Source organism: Lissotriton vulgaris, chromosome 10 (genome assembly GCF_964263255.1).
Source record: "Lissotriton vulgaris chromosome 10, aLisVul1.2, whole genome shotgun sequence".
Classification (NCBI taxonomy): Eukaryota; Metazoa; Chordata; class Amphibia; order Caudata; family Salamandridae; genus Lissotriton; species Lissotriton vulgaris.
In genome coordinates, this window is record NC_141698.1 from 21,531,714 (window position 1) to 21,547,347 (window position 15,634).

General features: G+C 43.7%; 1 protein-coding gene across 2 annotated transcripts in view; it reads left to right on the forward strand.

Annotated features, from left to right (window-relative positions):
* The first annotated feature begins 506 nt into the window (after positions 1 to 506).
* LOC147684367 (mitochondrial carnitine/acylcarnitine carrier protein-like) overlaps positions 507 to 15,634 on the forward strand; it is a 44,488-nt gene continuing 29,360 nt past the window's right edge. For both annotated transcript variants that reach the window (XM_086940284.1, XM_086940285.1), the window contains exon 1: positions 507 to 1,250. In XM_086940284.1, the coding sequence (XP_086796410.1) occupies positions 1,071 to 1,250 (180 nt within the window). In that variant the 5' untranslated portion in view covers positions 507 to 1,070. The remainder of the gene's footprint in view (positions 1,251 to 15,634) is intronic.

A 15,634-nucleotide genomic window follows, 5' to 3' on the forward strand; every position in this document is an offset into this window, starting at 1 on the left:
ACATACCATGTACTCCTCACACCCGGGGTCTAACACAAGTATCTGATGCTGTTATGAACCGGACACCCAGTGCCTGGCAGATATACCATGTTCTCCACGCACCCGGGGTATAACACGAGTATCTGATGCTGTTATGAACCGGACACCCAGTGCCTGGCAGAAGTATGCGCTGACACCCAGTGTCAGAAAATCAGCCGGTGTCTGCCAAGGATAAAGAGCTGACGCTCTGCCCTAGCAGTGACGCTGATGCCAAGTTCTGGCAAGGGCGGGGTGCAGTCTGTCAGAGACCCCTGGGGGCACGCATGTGCTTATCATGAAGAGCACTCCCAGCCTGCCTGTGGCGGGAACACCCTGGCCCTGGCCCCGCCCTCCCCGCCGGAGATCCGCAGTGGTAAAACTACCAAGAAGTCACTCATTAAAGTTACCCACGTGCCAAGGAGGGCAGAGTCCGCGCGGGGAGGCCTCTCCTGAGAGAGTTGGACAGGCTCGCTCCAAAGCATAGGCCTCTCACCTCCAGGGGGGCTGCAGGCGCAATGCCATGGTCGATGCCCTAACCGGGCCCTGCCCACCCTGCCAGCGCTTCTCCTTGAGAGGGCTGCCCACAGGGGTCGGAGGCCAGAGGCCAGGAGCAGCTCTACGGTGGCCTTTCCCTGGTGTGCCCGGCAGAGGGGGCACCCTAGCGCTCCGAGGCCCTCTTGTCGCTCCCTTCTAGGCTCTGCAAACTATGCCAGGGTCCCTTCAGATATGCCAGCGCCCGGGAGCTGGCGAGGGCCATAACAGCGAGATGCCCCTATCTGACCACAGGGGCACCTCTCCTCACTCGTAGCAGCTCGGCCACACACTCTCCCTCAGAGGGTGCCCACGGACCCTGGAGGGGGGAGGGGGGCACTGCAGCTGGGCTCAGTTCGAGCCCCTTCACCCTCTTTCCCTGCCAGGACAGTGCCACCTGTGCAAGGGTGCCTCCTCCAAGGCCTAGCCTTTGAAGCACGCTTTGCCAACCGGGGTACCTCAGAGGGGGGTCGCTGACGCAGACCAGGGGGGCTCGAACGGAGCCCAGCTGCAGTGCCAACATGTCACTCCTCGCAGGCCCCCGTACCCCCCTCGCCCCCACCCCACCCGCCGTGCCAGGGGTCCCGGAGATGGCACAGAAGAGGAAGGCGGAGGCGGTGTCACCCGTGAAGAATTTCTTTGCGGGGGGCGCAGGGGGGGTTTGCCTGATCCTGGCGGGGCAGCCCCTGGACACCATCAAGGTAAGTGCTCGAGGCGCGTTTAGTGGCGTGTTCCGCTCCGTGACGTGGAGTTATTTTGCTATATCAAGGGTTGTTATTGTATTGTCTTTTTTTGGTGTTTATTGTGTAGTGTTGTGCATCGGTTTGGATCATGGCATCTTATTTTCTTATATTGTTTTGGGTAATATGGTGTGGCATATTATCGTGTTACGATATGTTTTTGCCCTGGTTAGTGTCATGTTGTATAAAGTTATAATAGATTAAAAAGAGGAATTGTACTAACTAAAGGGCACGCCCTAAATCTTCCAAAAGTTAACTTATATGAGGGCTTTCACTCCGGCTGGCACTAGGATTTTTCCAAATAAGTAATGTCGTCTCCTAGAGGGGGGTGCGGGTTGTGGGAGAGGGGGCCAAGGGGGGGGGGGGTTCTGTGGCTCTAATAGGCACAAAAATAGAATACTGATAAAGGTGTAACCTACATTTTAACCCATGTGAATCCTACCCAGAACTTGTTATAGTGCCCTACACAGGGCTGGCTCAGGCGCTGGTGGCGCCCTGTGTGACAATGTCTGTTGCACCCCCCCACCAAAATAACCACCTCTGTCATGGATTCCCTCACTACCACCCTTTAACAGCGCTCCCCAAGTCTCCATAACCACTGTCTCTCAGATTCATTTCGTTTTATAGCGCCACTCACACCAGTGTAAGGTGTCAGAGCACCTTACATCACACACATATTGCACAGAGACAATCATATGTGTGTAAATCAGTGTATAGGAAATGTCACATCAGCCAGGACTACAAGGTGTAGCGTAGGAGTGACATGTCAGCGATACTGGTAGGCAATATAGTTGAAGAGTCCTTATTCTGGAAAAGCACAAAGTCAGAATATATATATATATATATATATATATATATATATATATATATATATATATATATATATATCGCACGCACTTCCAAGCAATTGCGTTCGGAAAAGACGGCAAGCACTCCGATGTCGTGATTAGACAAATGAATTTATTTCCAAACCCCCTACACCCCCGACAGACGCGTTTCGCTCACAGGCTTCGTCAGTGTCAGTATTGTGCAAACTTTCTCGCCATTTTAAACTATCTGCCCTTCTTAGTCATCGAAATAGAAGATGGTACTTTACTCATTTCGTGGCGGCCATCTTGTAGTATGTTAATACAAGGTAATCCACGTTGTTAAAAAAAAATATATATATATATATATATATATAAATATATATATATATAGTTATGACCTATTATCCATTGGATAACCACAACATTCTATTGCCAATAACTTTGGCGTCAATTGATGAATCTTCTTGAAATGTTCCAAACTTTTGACCAGCTCAGTTCCGCTCCCTCCCTGAAAGTTTGGGGGTGATTGGTGGAGCGGGGGCCGAGAAAAAAGGGGCATCCCAAAATGCGTTTTCCCGATGCAATTTCTCATAGGACCTTTAGCCACGGCTACAGCTTGAACGGCTGAACGGAATTACACCAAATTTGGCAGAGAGGTAGTCCTCAGTTCCGACTTGTGCCTTTGGCATATCTGGTGTCAATCTGTTCAGTAGTTGTTTTGAAAATTATGGTTAAAATCATTTATATATCTATGAGCGCAGAGGATCCGCGGATTGTGCGAGGATTGGCCTCGTAGGATAAGCGCACCGTCCGATCACGCGCTGAATTCTAATTGGCTGTCAAGCGGTTGTAAACATTCGAAACCAGGAACTTTTGGCAGCCATTTTGTGCCTCGGTAGAAGCGAGGGTGAAGAAGTCTGTGAAATATGTTGGCAAAACGTAAACAGGGGCAGGTTAGACACACCCTGACCCCCTAGGCCTCCTCAGCGGGTGACATAGGGACCCTTAGGACAAAAAAGTAAGAACATTTTTTTGCAAAAAAAGTCGCGAGATGCGCGTCGGATTCTCGCATTTGGTCACTGAAAAAAACGAAGCATGTATTTGAGATATATATCAAGCTTATGTGTATAGATGTTTGGTGGTTCTACAAAGAGCCCTGGTGTTTATTGAGAGATTTTAGTACTTACAAGTAAGTACTGATGCAGAGTCTAAATTTCATGAGGAAGACTCGGTTTCCTTCATCTGTAAAATGTACACTATCTCTTTAATAGATGCCATGCATATTAAAATGCAGATTGTTGTGGTATATGGACACTATTCTATAGCCTCGTAGAAAAGTAGAAAGATTTATTTACATGTTTATTCACTTATCTACGCAGATCAGGGGTTCCAGTCTTCCCCTATCTCGACGACTGGTTGTTGAAGGCAGGCTCGCCCCAGACAGTTGTTTCCCACCTCCAGACTATGGCCGACCTCCTGCACCTGTTGGGGTTGTCCATCAACGTGCTGAAGTCACACCTGTGCTTCTCTTCATCGGAGCAGTTCTGGACTCGGCCCAGTTTCGGGTTTTTCCCTCCGAACAACGGGTTCGGGATATTCAGGCTCTGATTCTGATCTTTCAGCTTTTATCCCGGGTCTCGGTCATGTTGACGCTGCGGCTCCTGGGGCTGAAGGCCTCCTGCATCCTACTGGTGCATCACGCAAGGTGGCATGTGAATAAATATAAACATAGGCCACGCAGTTTGCCTCCCGTAATATACAAATTTCAGGGGGTGGTGGTTCCCGGGGCTTGAATGGGGTCGTTGAAGCCCACATACTTGTAATGTTGTAGGAAGGGGGGGTTTGGACGCGAATGTGGTGCAAGAGGGTTGTAAATCAGGTACACAGTGTTTTGCTTTACAGTAACTTTCAACCCTACCCCAAAACGGCTTTCTGCCTGTTACCATAGTAACAGTTCATGGAACACTTACGTGAGCACAGAGGTTAAAAGTTCACCACACTATGTTGCTAATAAGTTAGCCTCAGAATTATACTTCAAATTATAAATATCATTTCTATTGATGACTGCTACCCCCACAAAAAAAAACAGACTGTAAAGATCCAATTTCCAGTCAATTTGATGAAGATCAAATAGCTTTATTTGAGAATCAAGGCAGATCCCTCCAGCACAGCTCAAAGATCAGCTCCTACAATCAAAAGCTAACATTCTATCCTAGCAACATAGCTAACATTCTAATGATGACATGCAGATGCACTCAACTCTACACATCTCCCTACTTAACATACACTAAATAAATTATACATTTTTTTCTCATATAAATCATATATAACGAATATAATACATTTCCTTTTTTTATATTGAAAAAACATCAATCTTCAGAAACATGAACCGGAGCACGGCATTTGCATATGTTTCCAGTACTCCAAGCTGATACATCGGATAGGATAACAACATTTCTTTTTATAGAATTCACTTGAATCGGTGCAGAAAATTTGCTGTCACCCTTTGCAGTTACACCACCACGTTTTATGGTCACCCAATCACCAATCTCAAACTTAATAACTTTCACACTCTTCGTATCATTATAATATCTAGTAGATTCAGCTTGCATTTTAACTACTTCATCTTCCAAAGCAGTTCTGTCCACCCACACACAATCTTTCACTTTCAACCAACCAGGAACCTCTTTGACACCAGGTTCACGTCCCTTTAAAGATATAAATGGAGAAACCCCTGTTATTGTAAGACCACGCCAATTTTTTAGATTCTTCACACCAAGACAATCCATTAGACAGGGACAACTGAATATTATCCATAATCAATCGGTTAATTTGTTCTACTAAACCATTAGCTTGTGGCCTAAACAGAGCAACCCTCTCATGATTGATCCCACATTTAGAAAGAAATTCCTGCATTTCTTTCGACACCAATTGCACACCATTATCTGACACTAGTGTCTTGGGCATCCCTTCATTCAAAAACACCCTTTCCATAAAGTCAACAACTCTTTGAGTATTTATAAATTCTGTGCTTTCCACCACAAACCATTTGGAATGGTAGTCAACAATGACCATCAAAACTTGCTACGAGCACCAAGCTTAACAATTGGCCCAAGAAAATCAATCGCCACTCTTTCCCATGGACGTTTGGGAAAAGTTGTAGACCCCAATCAAGGCTGCTTTACAACTTTAGTTTTATCCGCTTGAGCACAAGCGTAACACTCTCTTACTGCATCCTCAATCCCTCTATCCTTTCCAGGCCACCAATACAATTGTCAGACCCTTCTCTTAGTCATATTCCTGCCTAAGTGTCCCTCGTGAGCAATATTTATCATTTTCCCTCTCAGACTTGCTGGTGGTATAAATTGATATCTCCTCAATAGTTTTCCTTCACTTACACTCAGTTCAGCCTCAACATGGTAGAAACTTCTGAATCTTACATCTTCAATAATGTTTTGAAGCCACCCATGAGAAACACAAGTAATCACTTGTTGTAAAAGTTCATCATTTGAGATTGCATTTGTCTATTCCTCCTTGCTAAAAGCATGTTCAACTCCTTTAACATCATGTACTACATCAATCATGACGTCCATATTATTTTCCACACCCTCAACTGGCAATCTAGATAAATAGTCTGCTACTACATTCCTGAGACCCTTAACATATTCAATAACAAAATTGAAATCAAGTACAGACAAGATCCACCTTGAAATCCTAGGGGTAATATTTCATTCTAATCCTCTGCCTCCTTTGAAAAGATGAACTAACGGTTTATGATCAGTTCGCACATGAAAAGGAAGACCCCATACAAAGTACTTAAAGTGCCTAATCCCCCAACAACACGCTAAGGCCTCCCTCTCTCACAGAATATGATAGTTCCGCATCTTGCAATCTTCTGGAAGCAAATCAATGATCTTTTCCTCACCATTACTCACCTGAGTCAAAAGTCTCATCCTTAACATTAAAATGCCCAAGAGTAGGAGCACTAATGATGCTTCTTTTAATGTTATTAAATGCTTTGTCACAACTCTCATTCCAAGTAAAAATAACTCATTTCTTCCTCTGCGTCTTAGTGGTTCAACAATTTCTGTAAAACCCTTTGACAAATTTTGAGCAATACTCAGCAAGTCCTAAAAACAACTTACGCTGATCCTTATTTTTTAGAATGGGAGTGTCTCTTACTGCAGCAATGATACATTTTTTAGGCTTAATACCATCTTTGCAAATTTCGTGTCCAAGATACGTCACACCATCTTTTCTTAACTGACATTTTTCTTTCTTTATGGTCAGTCCATTATCATCCATTCTTTTCAATACTTCATTCAGAACAATATCATGGTGCACACTGTCTTTTCCTACAATTAAAACATCATCCTGAAAACACAATCATTCATATCTCCAAAAATCCTCTCCATCACTCTCTGAAATACCGCAGAGGCGGATGCTAAGCCAAAAGGCATCCTACAATACCAATATGCCCCTAACGGCGTCACAAAAGAGGTAAGATGTCTTGATCCACTTTCCAAATCTATCTGATGATACGCCGAAGACATATCGATCACACTGAAAACAGTACCACCACCCATAGCTGTTAGCATTTCAAAAATATTTGGCAAAGGTTGTCTATCTACCCAAATATTTCTGTTTAAATCACGTAAGTCCACACACAAACGAATTTTGTATCCATCCTTTGGCGCTACGACAATCGCGGCAAACCACTCGGAGGCCTTGATTGGTTCAATAATTCCTTGAACAAGGAGTTTTTTAAGTTCACATCGCAATGGTTCTCTCATTAAACGGGGTACATTTCTAACTTTGTGTATTACTGGAATAGCATTTCTCTTTAAAATAATTTTGTGCAAGAAGTTTTTTATTTTCCCAAGGTCATCAGAGAACACTCTTGAGTACTTTTCAAATAAATCATTTTGATAGATAGAATTAATATCGTGCACGACAGTAGACATAACAGGTACTTCAGCATTAGGGTTGAGGATAACATTTAAATCCTTTTGATGGCACCAGCCCAACAAATTTGAACCTTGTTTGGTTAAATACACCCTTCCATATACTTTCTTTCCTTTAAAGAATATTAACATCCATTTGAGGCCAATTATATCAATAGTTTTTCCTCCATACTCGACAGCTCTGATGTCAGGCTTATTCCATGAGTTAACATCAGATTTACTTTTCCACATTTCATTTTACGTTTCCATGGCTAACAAAGTGTAAAGACTCCCTGAATCAACTAGCATATTAACATCATATGAGTCTAATTTTATGATGCAGTGGGGCTTGGTCAACAATTCTGTGCTTTCTTTAACCACATCACAAAACGGAATTTTCAGAATGTGATTCTAAATCATTACTGTACAGTTGATCATATTTAGTAGAGTCAGTGTAGCCATCAATACATAACATAAGTTTGCGCATATTATCAGTATTATCACCCACTTCATGTACTTGATCTGATTGGGTCTGTCCCGACTGGATCTTGGTCCTACACGCTTTGACAAGATGTCCCCTTTTTCCACAAATTCTACACAAGGCATTCCTCGCAGCACACTTGGGACTAGAAGCAATGTGACCAGGTGCCCCACAATGGTAACACTTAACAGTCCTCATGTCAAATTTTGGAATATTATTATTACCTACAAATCTATCAATTTTGACAGGATTTTTTATAGGATCTATTTGCTTAACTAATTTAGTTTCATCAACATAGGCTTGCGTTTCACATTTCTTATTATTCTGATCTCTACTTAATGAATCACTACAAACTTCCATTTCCTTAATCCATATCTGAGTATGTTCTAGACTTTTAGTGATTTGAATTGCCTCTTCTAGAGACGGATCTTTAATGAGAAGTTTTTCTTGTATTCTCTTATTGTTAGTGCATCTTACTATCTGGTCTCGAATAAGAGAATCTGCTAGGTTTTCAAATTGGCATGTAAGAGATAGACCCCTTAATGCAGCAACATAGGTACCAATATCCTCATCAACTTTCTGTTTGCGACAAAAAAATGTATGCCTCTCAAGGTTCTCATTCACTTTAGTAGTAAAGCGTAACTCTAACATTTTCATTGACATTTCATATTGATTAATGGGTTGACCATCTCCCATTCCTAGAGAGATCTCAGGTAGATCTTCATATAATCAACGCCCTTCAACTCCAAGATAATGGAGTAATATAGCTTGTTTTCTTATGGGTCCATATTTATCTGCCCTAGTAGCCAAAATGTAAGTAAAAAATAGTTTTTTACAATCCTTCCAAGGGATCGCCGGATCACCTGGAGTAGGAAGGAAATTTGGAGGAGCAGACATGGATTGATCACCCATAATGATAAAAAAAAGGATTAGAATATATATCATACAATGTACCTGGAAGGAAAGTGTTGGTTAAGAAAACAACAAATCAAAACAATAAGTTAATATAAAAAGATAAAACAATAGTTTAAAATAACAAACCAGAATATTTGATGTCTTCTAATTATAATTCCTTTCCAGTACTTCTATTTATAATTCCAAAGACTTCTAAACTGTTGTAGTCTTTTCCAGTTCAATACTTCCAAACTGTAGAAAACTGTCCCCCTCTTTTCTTCAAATTCAAATATTCCTCAAGATAGATGCAGTTTTCTAAAGTCGCGATCGTATTTTGATAAAAATGATAGTAAAGTAATGTTTTTCTAATGAAAATCCGCCCAATCTCTTAAAATGGCCACCAAAAGAAACACTCGGTCCCCTTTTCAAGGGAAATAGGGCTTACTTCGAAGAAAATCCAATATGGCCGCAATCACCATATACCAGTTAGGAAGCAGTTCAAAGAATGCAGTCTTTAACACTCTTGATATTTCTCAGGCAAACATTTAAATCCTTAAAGTTTCAGTATTAAAACATCCTGGTTCTATATTAAAACATCCAGGTTCTATATTTAAACAAATCTTCAGAAGTTTTAGCAAATATTAAGAAAAAAAAACGCTCCCTTTCCTTATTGGAGAATCCAGATTTTCCAATTTTGAATTAAATCTTGGAAAGTGTAGTAAATATTCTTTCATCCAACAAATTTTACTCGCAGTATATCCAAAGAAGGTAGGCCATGGTTTCAACAGTTGTAGATTCCAACTAAATCTCAACAGGTACATACATCTCCAATAAGTCCATAAACCCAGGGGTGAAGGTATCAATGTCTCTGCCCCTGCACAGAGAAGACCCCTTGTCACCAATGTAAAGATCCAATTTCCAGTCAATTTGATGAAGATCAAATAGTTTTATTTGATAATCAAGGCACATACCTCCAGCACAGCTTCACAGCTCAAAGATCAGCTCCTATAATCAAAAGCTAACATTCTATCCTAGCAACATAACTAACATTGTAATTATGACATGCAGATGCACTCAACTCTACACAGACATATATACTTTTTTAATTAACTTTTATAAAAACAATAACTGGAACTATAACTAAAATATAACAATACAATAAATAACTAGAACCATAACTAACAAAACAATATAATAAACAACATATACTATGGACTCCAAAAGAAGTATTGTAGTTAATCTGCAGAACAAAAAAGAAAATTAGTGTTTAAAATTAGATTGATGTGACTAAATGAGGTCATCCATTACAAGTCAAAGTAACACTTGACGATATTTATATATTTTGTAATGTTTGCAGTGTGCCTGAAACGCTTCCACTGGCATTGTACATGCAGACTTTGGTCCACCCTTTTTATCAATTTTTGCAGTTTGAGATATAACGTCCTACCTCTGTTATTCATCTTCTACTTTCTCCTTTCAAATTCTCTTGTAAAGACCTTAACAACAATTAAAGGGAACAATTTCAGCATTCTTTAATAAAGCATTTGACACAATGCATAGTGACACCGTATTTATTGAATGTTTTGAAATAAATTTTCACAAGTCTTAAAAAAGGTGAATCCAAGAAAAGTTACTTGCCGCATATGCAAGACTGCTTTCAAGAGGAGACCCCAATAAAGAGGACTGGTGTGGAACTGCAAGTATGTGGAAGCACTTGCAGACTAAGAATCCGGTCAACTTTGCAAGGGAAGAGTTAAGGAGATTGAAAGAGGCTACTCCTGCTTCATGAGGAGGCCCAAGTACCAGTGGAGCGACACCGTCAACCTCTATTGTACAGCCTAATATTTGTCCCCAATTTGGACATCAGTGATGTAATTTGAGATGTCATCAGTGATGTCACTGACCATGTAATGAATGATGTAATATGTGACATCATCATTAGTGGATTGTGGGTGCGCGAGTTATTGTTAGTACAAGTAACTATAACGGGGGAATTTCAAAGGTTTTATACGAGTGAAATGTGTAGCTAACTATAACACCCCTAAAACCTATGGTTTTTCCATTGAATTTCTAAGGTTTTTGAAATGCTAATTCCTAACTGTAACTTATCTGAAACCTATGGTTTTTCCAGTGAATTTCAAAGGTTTTTTAAATGCTAATTTCTATGAATATATATTTACACACACACACACACACACATATGCATACATAGAACAATAGTTAAAGTGGTATTATAGACAGGTGTAGGAATGAGACACGAGCCAACATTAAGAAACGTAAACACCACTGAAATATTCCAGTTATACTTAAGAAAAATAACTTGAACTTGTGCCCCTATCATGGACTGCTTATAACCTCACATATTGCATCAATCTGCATCAGCGGCGAAGGGTAGGTGCATACAGCGAAGCCCAGGCATTACCAACCTTGTGGTGAAAGAACTCCCTGGAGCTTTACCCGCTGGACACTGTCGTTGTCTGATTGTTTTTAACTATAGGTACTAACAATTACAACTAGGAGAAGGGTAATATAATATTGTTTCCCCTTCAACCACAAATGTGGTAGTCATACAAGCACATAGACACCACATTCAAGTAGCGTAGACAGTCTTACAAGATTAGATATTTGCTAATAGTCAACTAGGTCCTGAAGAATCGCTAATCAAATTTCACAGTAGCGAGAAACATGTTGACCGGACTATAGAATTTCTAGACGATAGTTGGAAACATTAATTTCCACCACTCTCCTCTAGAATATATCGTTTTTAACCAAAGCAGTGGCTCTTATGAATAAAGTATTCCCGGTACCACTAGCTTTATTTTAATTTCCCACTCTACATCACGTCTACCCTTTTGTTCTGGCCCACACCCGCATTTCATCCATACGGCAGTTGGAAAAAGATCTCCGCCAAAGAGCCCCTCTACGAGGTGTCGCCCATTGGGTATTGCATTGCCGACCCAACGAGGAGCAGGCCCAAATGATGAAGCATGACACCTGAAAGGGTGTGTGAGGGCATTAAATCCAACAAAATGGATTCCCAGGGTTACCGCTCGGTTACCCTGCCATAATTCACCTGCATCCCAGACTGTAGCTTTTCCTTCTCTTCCTCAGGAACAACACGATAACTTTTGTTTGGAATCACTCTGCATCACTCATGACGTTAAATGACATTGATGACATCACTAATAATCGCAGTCAAAGCCTCCGGTCAGACCCTGCATCGAATCTGCATCAGGACCTAGACTCAGAGCCCAGGCTCCCGCAGGGCTCTGCCCCCACCCTCCGCACGGCTCTGCACTCCACCCTCCTCACAGCTCAGCAGCCCACCCTCTGAATGGCTCTGCACCCACCCTCCTCTCCATCCCACCCCCTGCACCGCTCTGCACCCCACCCTCCGCACAGCTCTGCACCCCACCCAACCCTGCACCCCACCCTCCACATGGCTCCTCACACCACCTTCTGCACAGCTCCGCCACCCACCCTCTTCACGGCTCTGCACCCCATCACTTCTTCTAGTGGCGCCTTGGCCGCGTCAGTGATCTCAGCCACAGCACTTCTCAGGGTCACAGCACTTGCATGCGGCTACCTGGCCAGCGGCGGTGAGTTGGTCAAACCTAGCGCTTCACTACTGCCGCAGAGCTCCATAGAACACAGCCCTGTCCTGGCAGGGCCGGACTGGGAACTAAAACCGGCCCTGGCAAAGTGCTCGTTTGCCCCCCTCCCCTCTCTCCGGGGGTTGGGGGTGCCGCCGAGCTCTTTGCCAGGGCCGGTTTCGGACGATTATGTTACAGGGCCGATTTTGCAGCTATGCTGCAAAACGGTCCTGTAACAAAATCGGCCCCCAGGGGCCCAAAGCCGGCCCCCAGCCGTGCGGCGCACTGGGGGATTGCCCTTGCCCCTACGGCCGGTCTGGGCCTGGGTAGCGGCGGTGATTTTGGCCACAGCGTTTCGGAGCTCACAGCGCTTCCAGCTCCCAGCGCCTTTAGGTCAAGGCACATTTAGGTCACAGTGCATTGAAGTCACAGCGCATGTATCGTACCTCAGGGGCCTCCAGGTGGCAGTAGTACTCCCAGGCTCACAGCGCCTCTCAGTCACAGCGCCTGTAATAAGTTTCAGTTGGCAGGCACACAGCGCAACCTGGACATAGCGCTGCCAATGGTTTTTTAGGGGTCAGCTGCAGTGGGAGGGAACATGGTAGTTCTGGTAGGCACACTGGAGCTGGTATTCCTGGTCCCACAGGGCAAGGTCAGCAGGCAGGCAGGGTAACTCATCTAACTTGGGGACAGTAAGTCCTAGGATCATCAGCTTCAGTAGTGTAGCACCCCCCTAGCCCTGCAGCCTTCACTCCAGTGGAGGGCCACCAGGTCCAGTAGTGCAACTAACTTGTCAGGTTTCCCTCCTCTGCTTCTAGGTCAGGTGACCCTTCAAAAAGGCGCAAGTTCTGGCGCCAACCTGGGGTGGTTGGAAGGTTCTGGAAGGCTCTGGTGACTCTGTGGTGCCTGTCTATGGTGAAAAGAGGCGGGACGGTCACGTTTACAGTAGCATTAAGTCCCAGCCTTATCCCAACTACTAGTGCACAAATAGGACAGTGGCCTTACAGCAGTAGCAGGGGCCTGTGGCAACCATGTTGTTAGGAGAGAGCACCTGCACCTCAGCACTGTTCAGCAGTGGGTAGGTGCCCAGAGTCCTATGTCCAACAGAAATAGTGGTTAGTAACGAAGCAAAAAGGGAAAAAAAATGTAGGGGAAGACCATCCTAGAGCTGACAGGTCTAACACGGGCGATCAATAGTTTGCCCCATAATAAGGCACCGGGGGGAGATGGTCGGCCCATTGAATTCTACTCAACGTTTTGAGATTTGTTGGTACCCCACCTGCAGCGGTTATATCAAACATCTTTAGAAACTGGCACCCTTCCCCTTACCACACTTCAGGCGACAGTGGTCTCACTGTTAAAACCAGGCCGAGATAATACAGACATGACAAGATATAGGCTTCTTTCATTATTAAATGTGGACTATAAGATATTGAGTAAATTGTTGGCTATTAGACTCTGTCAGTTCACAGCTGATACACATTGACCGTTGCAGTTTTGTCCCAGGCAGGAGTACAGCCCTCAATATTAGGCGATTACATCAAATAATGACACACACACACTGCCAACAGCCGATGCTGTGGGATGCATTTCGCTGGATTTGCGTCAGGCCTTTGATTCTCTACATTGGAAGTATATGTTCCATGACCTTTCCAAATTTGACATACAGGAGGACTACATAAAGGGGGTGAGGTTGTTATATTGAAACCCCACGGCACCAGCACGCACGGGAAAGCATGTTTCACAGCAATATAGGGTTGCACAGGGTTCCAGACGGGGCTGCCCACTCTCACCCATACTGTTCATTTTAGCTTTAGAACCTCGCTTGCATAAACTACGCTCTGTAGCAGGACATAAGGGGATTGTACTGGGACCCAGCACACATATTGTCTCCGCATATGCAGATGACTTAATATTGTATTTCAGGAACCTAGATGAGGAATATGAACCCATACCTTCTACGTTTGCTTCGTTCCAGAAATTTTCCAGGCTCTCGATCAATGAGAACAAGTCCTATGTTTATTTCTTTACTAACGCGACTGGGACACTAGGCGTTGGGAACTGGTCATTCCATATAGCACCTATTGCTTTCAAATATCTAGGAATAAATATATATAGGGATGCATCGGATCTTCTAGATGGCAACTTACATCGAGCTATAACTACCCTCAGGTCCCAAAAAAAGTTCTGGACCTCACTGCCTGAATCGGTGGCAGGCAAGGTGGCAATCGCCAAAATGGTGATGCTGCCTAGATTGTTGTATTATTTCACTAATTTACCCATTATGATTCCAGCACAGATATTTAAATTACTGTCCTCCCTATCGATTGAATTGATGTGGGGCCAAGGTCGGAGACGTATAGGGATCGTGAAACAACGTTTAGATGCTAAACAGGGTGGATTGGGGGTCCCTGACCTGAAAGCTTACTGCTACGCAAGTCAGTTACAGTGGCTGGCGTATTAGAGTTCTGTGAAGGGTTTTAAGTAATCAGAAATGGTTGGCGCACATCAGGTAGCGGTGAGAGTGGAGAGAATGCTGATATGGAACAGTGCTGCTTGGTCAGAGGAAACCCAAAACCCCTGAGAAAAGAGTGGGGGAAGACCCTCTCTTTAAGTTTATATATTCAAGGTCCAGAGCACACGATAAAGTGGCTGGCGTATTGGTTGCTGGGGCGGAACCTACAGGAGGTAGGCATGTCCCAATTAGCTTGTCAGAGAGGTGACGTACATACACTCCTGTTGCCCAACAGCAAAATTACCCCACCGTCACCCCATTTGCTGAGAGTTGCGTTATTGTATTGGAGGAATGCTATGAGGTACCCAAAACAAGAACTCCATACACCCCCACTATCCCTCTTCTGGGGATCCCCACACAATTAGGCAGGGTTCCAAATAGGAGAAGGATGGCATGGGAGGATACAGGAGTGCACACCGTGGACACATTCTTCAAGGACGGTACCCTATTGCCTACCAGTGTATTTGTTCAAGAGCACGGAGTGACAAACATGCTGCTTCTTCTACACACCAGTATTTCTTACTACATACGAACCACTTGGGCCCCAGGGGGATAGAACCGGCAACGCACGCACTACTTACTATGCAATATATGATGGGAAATGGGCGACATTTAACTAAATGGCTATACAAAGGGATCTGCACAGTGGCAGCGATGCCACTCCAACCCCTTCGTAACAATTGAGATATTGATGTGGGCCGAGCACTCAGTGACAGAGAATGGAGCGCTATTCTAGAGTATCCTAGAAAGGTATCGAGGAACCCTAAATTTAAGTTTATACAACTCATGCTACTACATAGGGCCTACCTGACCCCGCGTAAACTGAGTGTTACGTTCCCGGACGCATTGGATGTGTGCCTGCGCTGTCAATCACCGAAAGCAGGTCTCCTACATATGGTGTGGAGCTGCCACGATTGCAACACTACTGGGTAACAGTTTGTGAGATACTAAATAATATAGCTCCTGTGCAAAATATCGACCTGATGCAATACTGCCTCCTGGGGCTAGGTCCAAAAGGGAAGAAAGGTAGCCCAGTCACCAAATTCCATCACCTTGCATTCATATTAGCGAAACGTAATATTACCATGAAATGGAAAACTGCCAGGCAAC